Source organism: Pseudochaenichthys georgianus, chromosome 14, assembly GCF_902827115.2.
Source record: "Pseudochaenichthys georgianus chromosome 14, fPseGeo1.2, whole genome shotgun sequence".
Taxonomy (NCBI): Eukaryota; Metazoa; Chordata; class Actinopteri; order Perciformes; family Channichthyidae; genus Pseudochaenichthys; species Pseudochaenichthys georgianus.
In genome coordinates, this window is record NC_047516.1 from 21,617,165 (window position 1) to 21,631,211 (window position 14,047).

General features: G+C 38.2%; 1 protein-coding gene across 1 annotated transcript in view; it reads right to left on the reverse strand.

The window, feature by feature from the left end:
* LOC117458122 (solute carrier family 22 member 6-like) overlaps window positions 1-12,331 on the reverse strand; it is a 56,797-nt gene extending 44,466 nt beyond the window's left edge. The window contains exons 1-8 of the mRNA XM_034098392.2: window positions 11,638-12,331; window positions 11,451-11,554; window positions 10,690-10,844; window positions 10,382-10,550; window positions 10,164-10,287; window positions 9,956-10,071; window positions 9,647-9,861; window positions 9,453-9,561 (exon numbers count right to left, since the gene is read on the reverse strand). Of these exons, the coding sequence (XP_033954283.1) occupies window positions 9,453-9,561; window positions 9,647-9,861; window positions 9,956-10,071; window positions 10,164-10,287; window positions 10,382-10,550; window positions 10,690-10,844; window positions 11,451-11,554; window positions 11,638-12,042 (1,397 nt within the window). The 5' untranslated portion in view covers window positions 12,043-12,331. The remainder of the gene's footprint in view (window positions 1-9,452; window positions 9,562-9,646; window positions 9,862-9,955; window positions 10,072-10,163; window positions 10,288-10,381; window positions 10,551-10,689; window positions 10,845-11,450; window positions 11,555-11,637) is intronic.
* Between the last annotated feature and the right edge of the window lie 1,716 nt (window positions 12,332-14,047).

Here is a 14,047-nt window from a genome sequence, read left to right on the forward strand (position 1 = left end):
ACATTGCAGCAGTCGGTTAGCGGGAGATGTTCTATAAGATTATTATGATCCGGTAATGGCTCTACAACACCATCCTCTAGTTTAAATTTCTTCACTTTGTTTCTTTTTCTTTTCACCTTCCTTCTTTTTGTCTTTTTAGTTTTCCGTCCTATGGTCCCTTTTCTTTTCATTCGCATTCTGCGTTTGCTTTTAATTTTTCTTCTCCTTTTCATGTTGCTTTTTCTTTTTCTTCGTTTTTCTTTACTTTTTCTATTCTTTTCTGCTAATTGTCGTTTGCGATCTTGGCGAGTGGTATGAGATATACTGTTTCTATAAAGGTTATCTATAATACCATCTTTTAAAGAAAGATATTCTTCATATGTCATGTTATCATGGTCCTCTTTTGTCCTAAAAACCTTACCTGGATATGATATAGATGAGAGCTCTTCTTCGGGGACATCCTCTCCCCTACTTTGTAACATCCAGTCATTAAGCCCATATCCGTTATCCTGGTGATAATAAGGGAAGGCTACATCAGACTTGGTTTTTTTCAGATCCATGGCTAGTTTTTAACGGTCGTCCTTAGTTTTATATGATTTGCTGAGTGGGTGGGACATATTGCGTTGAGTGGGAGGCTTCATCTGTAGAAAGTACTCTGTTTGAGGAGATTTTGTAATAATGGCAGTTTGTCATTTTGAGGGTATTTCAGTGAAACAAGGCTGTTTTGAACATTTGACAGATTTATGCTTAAATTCTCTGGTAAAGTTACTGAAAGATACACTTTGTATATAAAAGCTGAAAAGTAGATAATGACGCGTGCTTTGTGTGTACAGACACACAGAAAACACTGAAAAACACAACAAGAAGGACTGTAATACACATGTATCAGACACGCTCCCCTTGCTAAAATGATGACAACAGTTTTTAGATGTAAAAAACCACTTTTATTATTTTTTTCACACGCAAAATCAATAGTTATACTGATTGTAGCATCCCCAGGACAGTCTCCAGCTTAGAATTCCCCATATTACTGGAGATATCGTGATGGAGTTTTTTCACTTCAGTCAAAATATTCACGTCTATGCTGTTTTCGACGCAAAGATGCATTACATCTACAAACAGAGCATACAATGAGAGCACATGATACACTGTTGATGTATGTTTCATTTCTGAGATAATGTTACAGAATGTTTCGGAAAATGAAGATTCCAGGACCACTTTAAATGTTTCGTTTACAATCATTTCCCATTGACCCGGAATAGTACTGCCATAACGAACGATATCCAAAATGTCTTCTAGTTTACAAACTTCAGCCATTCTGCTTACACGGCGGTCACTACTCATTCTGTTTTCAATCGTCCCCATCATCACACTTATTAAACGGGTAAGGACTACATTATGATCAATATATACAGAGCGTTTTGCATAGTAGTTTCCCATTTTTATTTTACTTAAAGAAAAAAGTCACTGCATTGAACAAGTCCCTGGCTTCTTCTCCATCCGACTGCTGTTTGTTAGTCTTCTTCTTCTTCTTCTCCATCCAACTCTGTATGGATATTTCAAGTCTCTCCTTGAGGCATCTGCATTTTACAAGCTTGTGCAGAAAGGCTTCCGAAGCGCGTCCTATCCTCAGTTTATCCTCGCAAATGCCTTTTTCAATAAGACTCTGGTCAATCACTGCAACGAAGTCGGCGAGCCAAAGTCTTTTCATTAACGCTTTGTAATTGTTTCTGAAGAAGAAATCGGGCATGTCATTCCGACAATCGTGTTGCCTCTGGTCGGGGTTACTGCGTCGGCATTCTTTGCAGATTTCTTTTCTGTACCGATACATCACCATCTCCAGAATATAAAACAATTCCGATTTCACTGTGTCCCTAAACCGAGACTTCTTGACCCGAGGAGTAGCATCAGCAGCAGTAGTACTGCAAGATTCGGGTTTCCCACATGGTGGTGTCGCTGGTGGACTCTGTTCCTGACTGCAACTCGCGGGGGGAGTCTTGGCTTTTCTCTGCTCCATGGCTAGTTTACAACGATCGTCTTAGTGAGCTCCTTCGTTTTAGAAGATTTGCTGAGTGGAGGGTGGGGCTCATTGCGTTGAATGGGGGAGTCAATTATAGAATTGAGAGTTTTTAGAAAAAAAGTTCTTTAAGCGTTGTAGCTTTTTCATCTCATCTCCAGCAATAGGTGACATTTAAGAATAAGTAATAGTTTGTCATGATTTTACGGAAAAAGTATAGTTTATCAGAAATATGGAAAAGTCATTGTGTACAAATAGTATGTTGAAAATCAAAAAAGAAAACTCAATTCAATACAATTTAATGAATATTTTACCCTGTTCTAAAGTTTTACACCCTTAAATAGAAACCCCTTCCTTACCAAGTACTTCATATTATACCCTTTTGTTAAGTGTTGCGTACATCAGGGTGTATCTCAAAGTATCTTGGTAACATAAAATAACTAAAATATGTAAGTTTATCAGAAAAAAAACCCATTGTTTAACTGAACAAGTGTTGCATACATCAAAGTGTGTCTAAAAGTATCTTAGTAACACAAGAAAAGAGAAAAAAGCCTTGATGTCAACAAAACTGTATTTTTCCACTGAAATAGCGTTAAAATAAAAAAAAGTGCCTTTAAAGAAAATGTATTCAGACAAAGTATTTTATTTAAAAAAAAAAAAAAAAGTTTAAGGTTTTGCATACATAAAAAGTGTATCTTACAGTTCCTTTGTGAGAGAATTACACACAAATCTGCCAAGTGTCAGGGAAAATTGTTAAAATCACAAACTTACCTTTTAGAGAAAAGTCTTTAAGAAAAAATCTAATCAGACTGTACTTCATTTTCTAGTTTTAAGGTTTTGCATCCCTCAAAGTGTGTCTAAAAGTATCTTGGCAAGAGAAAAAAGCCAAAATCTGCCTTTAAAAGAATCCGAATTCCTTATAAAGTACTTTATATTCACCCAGTTTCAGTTTTCAGACACCAAACTGTATCTAAAAGTATCTTGGTAACACAAGAAAAAGAGTAAGTGTAATTTCTTCGGTAATGTTACAGAATGTTTCTGAAAAATGAAGATTCCGGGACCACTTTAAATGTTTCGTTTACAATACTATTACATATAGAGGAGAGCTCTTCTTCGGGAACATCCTCTCCCCTACTTTGTACCATCCAGTCATTAAGCCCATATCCATTATCCTGGTGATAATAAGGGTAGGCTACATCAGACTTGGTTTTTCTCAGATCCATGGCTAGTTTTCAACGGTCGTCTTGATGGGGTCCTTCGTTTTAGATGATTTGCTGAGTGGGGTGGGACTTATTGCGTTGAGTGGGGGGAGTCAGTGTAGAATTGAGAGTTTTTTAGAAAAAAGTTCTTTAAGCGTTGTAGCTTTTTCATCTCATCTACAGCAATAGGTCATCATTTAAGAACAAGTAATAGTTTTGTCAAGATTCTACAGAAAAAAGTCAAAAAAAAAAAGTATAGTACGTCAGAAATATGTAAAAGTCATATAGTATGTTGAAAATCAAAAAAAGAAAACTCAATTCAATACAAATTAATGAATATTTTACCCTGTTCTAAAAGTTTTGCACCCTTAAAGAAAAACCCCTTCCTTACCAACTACTTCATATTATACCCTTTGTTAAGTGTTGTGTACATCAGGGTGTATCTCAAAGTATCTTGGTAACATAAAATAACTAAAATATGTAAGTTTATCAGAAAAGAAAAAACCTTGTTTTATCTGAACAAGTGTTGCATACACCAAAGTGTGTTTAAAAGTATCTTAGTAACACAAGAAAAAGAGAAGAAAGCGTTAATGTTAACAAACACTGGATTGTTCCACTGAAATAATAAATAAATAATTTCAAAAAGTGCTCTTAAAAAGAACAAATGTATTCAGATAAGTAAGTATTTTGTTAGACTATTAAGTCCACGATGGTTATATTTAACCCCTAACCCATTTGTATTATATGTTTGTTGTCCTAATAAAGCCAGAGTCACCTGAATTAATTTTGTCTCCAGACCTTTTTTATTTTTTACATTTTGTAACAATCTTAAAACATTTGTGGTTTGACTCTTTTTAAAAAAGTTCTTTTTCATCTATCATTTTCAACCAAGCAGCAAGAGGTCAAATGTAAGAACAAGTAATAGTTTGTCACGATTTTATGGGAAATAGTCAGAGCGCGATGTCACATCTTAAAGACAGCTTGAACTGGATAAATGGTTAGTCTTTTTCAAACATACCGTACGTTCTGCATGTTAGTATATCTGGCCCATCGATTTAGACCCTACTGCCCTAGACGCATGCCCTCAATAGGGAAGTCACGCTTTGGGAAGAGGTGTTTCATTTCATAGATCCACCTTGATTGTTATTGTGAAGAGGGACGGGGGAGGAACATTCAGAGGATGAAGAAGCATAAACATAACTTGTTTGTAAAACGGACAGCACGTCAGTTTCAAGAAAGATGACACCATGTTTATGTATGACATGCAAAATATCTTGAAGTCCTACAAAAAAAAAAAGGGTACAAGTATATTGTGTTGAAAATATCGCAAAAAGTCGTAATATTGTATAATGTATTAGTTGCATGTTGTATTTTTGCTAGCAATCACTATGTAGTTTTTTCAAAAATATAATGGAAAAAAAAAAGCGAGAAAGACAAAAACAAAATACGTTGAAAAGGGGATGAGTATGTCTGGCTCTCGGGGGGTTGGTTTGTTAAGAGTCACAGTCTTAAAGAAAATCTGCTCAGAAAAAGTACTTAACTTTCTACCAGTTGTAGAGTTGTCATACATAAAAAACACTATCATAGGTCTAGGAGTGTTTTTAGCTGTAAAATACCTCCACATTTTAGTTTTCAGCGTACGGTTAAATCTTTCTACCATACATGGCTATATGTCAATGGCGGTTATATATAATGTTGTATACCGTTTTTCTTCAACAAGTTTTTGAAAAACTTTATTTAAAAGAATTCTTTCCCTTCACTGTCCTGCTTCATTGTAGGATTTCTGCCATGTCTCTACTTCAGTTTAACCATCTCTGTTATTATGTGATGGAATACTAGATAAATAAGTAATTAGATACCTTACCGTTACTGCGCTCATAAAGAATGATAAGAATAAGAATAATGCGTATTGAACTGGTTTAATTAATTAGTGATTTTATTTAAGGTAATTAGTTAGAAGCCCTATTTTATCAGTATGTCTGCACAGCAGTTACAATGGTCAAACTACATTAACACAGAATTGTCCCCATTCTTTCTTTAATAGTTACTAACATTAGATATTTTTAATGAGATATTAAAAACAAAAGATATCCCTGGTTTTCATTTAAAAAATCAAGTCACTGAATGCAAGTAGTTGCCTTAGCTTATTTTGTTATGATATGATGATGTTCAATACTGATACTGTTCAAATTAGTTAATGAAATAATCGTTTGGTTATTTTATGCATAGCCTAATGTTACATTTATGTGCTTAAGAATGCCTTCAAGACAGAGGAGATTGAAACATATCTTCGGCTGTAGGCCTCTAAAGCGAGAGGGGTGAGGGGCGGGGAAAGTGTGTGTGTGTGTGTGTGTGTGTGTGTGTGTGTGTGTGTGTGTGTGTGTGTGTGTGTGTGTGTGTGTGTGTGTGTGTGTGTGTGTGTGTGTGTGTGTGTGTGTGTGTGTGTGTGTGTGTGTGTGTGTGTGTGTGTGTGTGTGTGTGTGTGTGTGTGTGTGTGTGTGTGTGTGTGTGTGTGTGTGTGTGTGTGTGTGTGTGTGTGTGTGTGTGTGTGTGTGTGTGTGTGTTCCCCCTCCTCCACCATATGTTTTCTCCCCTCATGTCTGTTTGTAACTTTTTAGGGATCTCGCTGTGTGTTAAAAACTGTATCAAAAGCTTTGGTAACCTTACCCTTCTTTTTCTTTTTAATGTTTGAGCACAGGTTTTTCTAAATACATTTATGACTGTTAACAAATAATTAAAGCCATCATTATATTTGGACAGCGACTGCATATCGCAGAGATCTGCTTGAAATTGCTGCAACGGTCTGAGTACGAAAACTCGGTTACTTATAAAATACACCATAGCCGACTTGTACAAATGTATATGCGTTATCCTCTGATAAATATTCTCTGACTTTCTATATATTTAAGTATATTACCTACCTCCCTCTGTTTACCACAGGTTTGTCTCCATAGGGGGTTTATGGCTTCTCCATAGGGGGTTTGGGGTTTTCCCTTGCCCTATCCTTTAACAAAAAGGCTGACTTTTTAAAATATCTGTTTTTTATATGCTTTACTTTGATTTGGAGCACCCAACGGATGGCTGTAAGTTGTCACCGGTGTCTCGCTGATTAAATTCATATCAAGACGTCTCTTGGCCATTTTCTCTCGACTTGAAAAATATTTAAGAGTGACGCTGGCTTTTTATTTAGATAGAGGGAGAGGGTGAGGGGCGGGGAAAGTGTGTGTGTGTGTGTGTGTGTGTGTGTGTGTGTGTGTGTGTGTGTGTGTGTGTGTTCCCCCTCCTCCACCATATGTTCTCTCCCCTCATGTCCTGTCATGTCCTGTTTGCAAAAACAGAGAGGTTTAAATATATGTTTTTAAGATGCCTTACTTTTGATTAATTTCATGTTATTTGCAAGTATTTGTAAGTTACATTCGATACTGTATACAGGATTAACCACACAGGAAGTGGTAAGGAGGCGGGACATATATCCTAGGCATATTAATTGATTGAAAACAACGGCATTTTATTTTTCTCATTTTTTTAATTTTAATTTATTTTATTTTTTTATTTTGAAAACCGGAAGCGGGGGCGGGACATCCGCCGGAAGCGGGGGCGGGACATCCGCCGGAAGCGGGGGCGGGACATCCGGTCGAACGAGGCGGGACTTCCGGTCGAACGAGATGGGACTTCCGGTTTCAAAATAAAAAGGCGGGACTTCCGGTCAAATAAGGCGGGACTTCTGGTCGAAAAGGGGCGGGGCGACCTGTCACTTTTTCTGCATACTAATGAGATTGAAGTGGCATTTGTATCACTACTCAAGTAGCTCTTGGCCACTTTCATTTTTTCAAAGTAGCTCTCAGGTGGAGAAAGGTTGGAGACCCCTGTTCTAGAGAATTCGAACGGCACTTATCATGGCTGCCACTGAGGGACTTCCGGGTCATTTCACTCCTTTAGGAATTATTTTATTTCTATTGTGCACTCTAATCAATATTAATCTAACTATTGTTCGTTTATACATTTTAAGAATGGCGTTTATCTTTTTTGAGAATGAGTTCTTATTTTATTTAATATATGTGGGTCTACAACAGATGATACAAATGTTTGTGTCAGTAAATGTGTACTAACAGAGGCGGGGGTGTTTGTGAACACAACGGGGACAGAGCTGCTGTCAGACGATCAGCTGTGCGGCGTCATCACAAACGGACGTCGCTTCACGTGACGCTCCGGAGGAAAGGACGTCCCATTGCTCTTAAAACTCATTTCCCTGCTTCTCGTGGTTTCCTTGCGTCCCTCCATGCTTCCCTGGTGGGAGGGACTAGTCACAGGGAAACGACGCAAGTGAGGGACGCAAGGAATCCATTTAACCGAAGTGAGAAGGGCCCCCAGTCTCACATCTCACATCACATCGTCATAAACAAATACCGGAAACAGACCGAAAACATTTATAAAATCTTTTTTTTTTTTAAATGTCTGATTGTCTGATTGTGTTCACCTGTTGCCCTTGTGTTTCTTCCTCCCTTACCCAGCTGTTTCTTGTCCTGTGATTACCCCTCTCTGTATTTAGTCTTGTCTTCCCCTGTGTGCCTTGTCGGTTCATTGTTTTTCCTGTCTCCCTCCATGTTGATCACGATAATTTTTTGGGTGATGTATATTCCTTGTGCTACCTATGTTATCATGCCATGTTTTTTGCTCATCAGCTTTGTAAATAAAGCTCGTTTTTGTTTCTAGACCTTTTACCTCTTTTTGTAGTCTGCATTTGGTTTCCTTCCTTTTCCGCGATCTTAACAGATGAGCTTCTTTAATTTAGCCCTTCACATTCAAACAGAAACTGAATAGGCAGATTTGAAGGGTTTATTTATTTGGATTTGTTATTTTAAATCAAGTTATTTTGGTAAAACTAATGAAAAATATTTTTTAAAAATATATATTATTTTGTAGAATATCTTAGGCCCTCAGAGAGGGCCGAGAGGGCCCTGACGGCTCGCCACTGTCACCGACTGATGTGCAGGAGCGTCAGCCGGTCCGGGACTCATGAGGGTCCGAACGGTGAACACTGTGGTTCCCGACGCGATCACAAGGCTACAGATAGCGATGAGCTTGAATAATCAAATATTGATAGCTTGGCTTCTGCTCTGAGAATAGTAGCCAGCGCAGCGAGATGATGAAAAAGGACTGAACTTGTTGACAACACCGGGACTTATGCCTTCCAGGGTCATGCAAGGTCACACATGACTTTTTTGACATAAATACTCAACCAGCGCATGCACTAGACAGAAAATATCCAGTGCCAAACATTGCCTCTGGCAGTCAGTAAGGATGAAATAGAACTTCTTCCAACAAAACACAACAGCAGATAATGCCCAGGGCCCAGGATATCAGGAAAAAGACAGAACAGGATGAAAATAAACCAAACGCCCTAAGAAGTTTCCAAACTGGTTGAAACTGTTTAGTCCTCATATCATCTGGGTCAAAGGTGACCTGGTTTGACACCATTATTTTGTATCTGCTTTATCTCCTGCCTCTTTGTTAAGACAGGTACAAAGTTCCAAAAGTGATGAGTGGGTGTTTACTGGCATATTTTATATTGTAGAACTAAACATGAAAATCTCATAAGGTGCGACGTTTGTTCAGGCCATTAACTGAAGCCCGTGCAAACACATTTTGACGTCAAGACAAAGGAAATGGAAGTGGGAAAATGCTAACTTGTGTTCAAGCTTAAAGACTTCTCAAGCATTGTCCATATTTCCATTTTGCCAGCGAACAGCATGTCAATCAGAAAAGTAGAGAAACTCTCATCTACCCTTTTCAAAAAGACAGGATGTAGATCCTTCAATATATAAAATAAGCTGAGCTTAAAGGGGCCCTTTTATGCATTTGGGGTTTTTGCCTTTCCTGTGTAGTGTGATATAGGTTTTTGTGCATGTAAATGGTCTGCAAAGGCTAAAATCCAAAAGTTCCCTACAGAGGGAGTTTATCTCGCACACACTCCCCCCTGGCCTGAAACGCCTCACTTTGATTCATTTGTTTACTTCCATCACAAAGTGACATCACTTGGCATTTGAATTATCACAACAGAGCTGGCCAGCTAACCAATTAGAGCAAACTGGGTTTTGGTTTCAGACAGAGGGTGAAAATAGGTTTTCAAGCAGTATTAGAAAAATAAAGAGCTCTCTGAATATTAAAGTAAGTAAACACCTGAAAACTAGTATAATAGGGCCCCTTTAAACCCTTAATAAAACAATTAAAAGCAACATTTTCTAAATAAGACTTACCGGATGATTGTTGGGAACAGTTCCCCAGAGTAGAGAATGCAGCAGTTGAATGAGGCAGCGAGGCAACCTTTACCCAGTACAGCCATACACGTGTGTGCAGTCTGTTTATCTGCACATGGAGTGAGACATTCATCAGAGGACTGTGTTGTTTCTGCAGTATAATATTCAACTTGTATACATGTTTTCAACCATACCATAAGGTATCAGCAGGTTGATCAAAATAGTGATTCCAGCGATGATGGGAGCCCCACATTGTGATATGCGCCGTCCAATATAAGTCATAGATACGACCATGATGACTTTAGCATGGATGTCGACAGCTCCGAAGATCACTTGGATCAAGTAGATGTCTACCCCAAACTTCTGCAGATCCATCGCAAGACCGTAGTAAACAAAGCTCGTGGATAACCTAGGTTTGTTTTTGAAAGAAAGCATTAACAGTGTCAAAGTAATTTCGTATTTGGTGCTGAAAAACTGAGATTTTTACAAGAAGGAACATGTACCAGACAGCACTGAGGCAGATCGTCATTCTCCTCATTGTAGGTGTGCGGAACAAATCCAGGACAGAGTGGGTGCCTTGTGAGCAGGACATCTCTTTCTTCATGGTTTCCTGCAGCCTCTATGCAAACCGACAAAAGATTAATGTATTTTATACACATTTATAAACACAGATAGATGGTACAATAACATAAAAACAGCACATTCTCTTACCTTCATGTCGATTTTCTCTCCCTCTTCCTTCCGTCCATTAAATTTCGCCACACTTTTAAGGTTCTTGATGGCTTGTTCAGGGTTATTACTCATAACTAACCATCTTGAAGATTCATGAAACCACCTGTGTGAAATATGTGTTCTGTTAATCGTGCAAATAAACATGCATCTGTGATTCTGGTTTGCTTTGATTTGCATGTCAATACTTAGCATCTTACCATGCAATGAGGAAGAAGACAAAGAAAGGCAAAGACACAGCCAGGGTTAACCACCTCCAGTCCCGGATGAAGTACGCGATGAGCGCCAGTATCAACTGCCCAACTGTGTAGAAGTAACCTGTCGTTGTCCCCACTATTGTCCTCACACTAGTGGGGATCCACTCCACAACTTGATATTAAAGAAAAAAGAGAAAGAGGTATTTTTATTTTATTTAGTACAATTATTATTCTTTAATCATTATGCATGTTGACTGCTTCCATTTAAGTTGTTTTACGCTGATTGTACCCTATCCGGCTAAATGTCTTACTTAGCGAGAAGGTGTTGAGCCCCATGCCGGACAGAGCCATGCCACAGACAAAGCGGAACAGGCAGAAGAGCGGGAAGGTGGTCGAGAAAGCAGCACATGTTCCTGACACAGCCATCAGCAGGTGAGAAATAAGAAATAGGATGCGTCGACCATATCTAGAGCCAAGTGGGTTAAAGAGTTAATTCAGACTGTATCAAATCATATGATTTTAACAAGGCTGCATGAAAAAAAAGACATGTTGTGTAGTGTGAGACCATTTTAAAGGGGAAATATGATGCTAATTTTCTGGTTCATTCATGTATTCTGGTTTTAGTAGAACATTTAATTATGCTTTAACGTTTATTGAGAGATGTAGATTGATAAAAACGGTTTGCATACTGCTAAAAATGCAGTCTATTTATATTTGCATTTTTAATGAGACTGCATAAGTTAAAAACATAATTCATAAAAATACACTAAGAAAGTAAAAACAATATTCACAAGTGTTATGTATATGTAAAGCATGTATTTTTGCATTTATTATTTGATGTGCATTGTATTTACAGTAATTATTTTTTATACATATACAGTATATTACTACATAATCTGTACTGCAACAACAAAAACGAACGTAAAGAAGAACTCAAAAGAAACAAAGTTGTGGTCATTGTACGAGTGAAACCCAGTTAAAACCTCCTATGGACTGTACCATCCCTTTCAAGCGGGGAAAAAATATACCCAAGGGCTTGACAGTAAATCATTAGTGATGAGATCAATGTTACCTGTCTGAAAGACCTCCAAAGACAACAGCACCCAGAAGCACACCTCCCATGTAGACCGTCTGTCCCATTTGCTTCAAAGACTGCTGATCACACACCAAATTCCACTAAAAAATATGGAACAACCATTTAAGGCACAGGACAAGAAAACATATACACATAAGCAAAGAAAAATTAAATATATTCCTACATCAGATATGATTGTGGATTTTATGTGAGTCATGTTATAGGTCCATCCATCGGAACATCCCTGCAGGTCAACATCCAAACCAGCGTTAGTGTCTCCCTCCTTCCCTGAACTGGAGCTCCCGTTTTTAGTCAGGAGGTGCCACTGTGGAGCCGCGTAACGCAAGCACCTCTCTGGCTTCCCTGTCTGGTCCAGCGGCACCGTGACCAGCAGCGCTTCCTCTGCACTCATCTGGGACTGAGACAGGTTTGTGTGTGCGTTGCAGAAGTGAGGGGGAACCAAAGCCACAAAGTTCTGCAGCAGGTTGTGACTGGCAAACAACATCACAGGTATGCAGAGAAGGGTCGTCTGCAGGATCTGGAAGCGTCCTGTGCTCCCTACCTGCTCCAAGAGTTCCCCAAACCCCATAGTGGTGTACTACAAAAACTCCACAAGTTAACTTTATGTTAATGACAGCACAGCCTGTTGTTGTCCTTAAAAGTCCTTAAAAGCGAGCTGAAAAAATCAAAAAGAAGTAAAAATGGTCGCTGTTAGTGCAGTCTGTTAAAGTGAGTAATCGGCTCTCAAACTCCAACAGCTTTTCAGAACTTTAGATTATAAGTGCAATGTAACCTCTTGAGGTGTTAGCGACTTGTTCACCAAACACTGAGGCAGAATGTGGAGTCCTTGCTGTGCAGGGACAATGTCCGGATGAAGAGTTCGAGTGCAAGTGAGCTCAAACCAAAGGTGGGCTCATAACTATGCTCAGCTGTTTTCACCTTTTGCACTGAAACCTTTTCCCTGCCCTTTATTGGTTACATAACATGAATAACAGGGAGATAGTGTCTGTGTTTGTGGGCATGTGAATGTGAGGTCAAACAAACTGATTTGGTTTCATTAGTAACTTCTTTGTCAGTTTCTTTAACTTTTTCTATAATTGTTTGCATGATGTCTTGTTTATAAATCTACATTATTTGTTCACTGGTTCAAAGGAAACACCACAGTCAGAAATGTGCAATCAGGCATACAGAAAAGGGAAAACCAAAAGTAAATGTTTGATAAGAATTATAGCTGTGTTTATTTGGAGTCGGTTGACAGTTCAACTGAACTGCAGCCTGATACAAAAAATGTGCTGAAAGGTGCTGTATAAATAAACTTGCCTTGCCTTGCCTTACAATTTTAAATTGGTTTTAGCCTAAACAGATATTTCTCTTTGGCAGACGCAATGGAAATATACTCACTTGTTATTTTCTTAATTTGTTTAGTGAAAAGTCTGACACAGTGCAGTCTTTATCATAGCACTTATCATAGTTATCAAAGGAGTCTTTTTTATTATGGTCCTTGTCTTGGAATGACCTTCAATCACGCCTCAAACTGAGGGCACTTGTCTCAATAGCTTGTTTTAGATTGAAGTTGTCTGAAGTCCTTACCACCAGCTGCTCTTGCAGTAATAAGTAGTGCACCTGTCTTACTGTCCTAATGTGCACAATGTAGTACTGCTTTTTTGTCTTTTGTTTTCTTAGTTATGTTCTCTGTATTTTATATGTTTGTGTTGTGTAACGTTGCTGCCTTCTTGGCCAGGTCAGCATTGCAAATGAGATTCTATCTCAATGCTTTTATCTGGTTAAATAAAAATAAAAAGTTATTTAGCATAGCATTTAAAAGACAAATTTATTTCCGTACTTTACCTTGTCTTTTTAGAAGTGGAAAAAACTGCCCTTTGATTTTGCCGTTCTGTGTGTAATTGAAAAACATAATCTACCTGATTTCATATTGTTTACTTATTGATTGATAATTTAGCATAAGGCCCATGCAATGAATGACAGACGCAAACCAGTTAAATGTAAATCCTCTTGTCACAAACTTCTTTGTCTGACTTGTTTCAGTAATTGTATCAGACAGTGCTCATTTAAAAGTAGCCTGGATAAAGAAGTGTGCAAAGTATTTCAGTTCAACAGAGCAAAGGGAATGAGAAGACTTAAGTGTAGGTGCTGATTTTATTGAAAATAGTTTTGTTTTCAAATACAAGATTACAAGTAATAAGAAGTTATACAAATACCAGTAAAAGCAAAGCACCTGTAGAAGGCACATTTTCTAAAATATAAAAACATGATTTATGCAAATCCAGACTAAAATCCTCCTATAACACAAACACACACAGATCTAATTGTTCACAGCTATTAATTTCACTGTATTGACCTGTCTTATTGCAACTCCACCTGTCTAGCAGACATACAATATAATAAGCTTTCTATTGAAATCAAACTAATAAATTGGCCGGAGAAAAAGCAGTAACCAGGATTCCAGGGTTGCCAACTCTCACGCATCTAGCGTGTGACACACGCTTTCACTCTCAATCTCACGCTGCCCAAACTATTCTCACGCCAAAAACAAGAATACCGAAGACAAGAAACGGTTTTTGACCCCAGAAGCG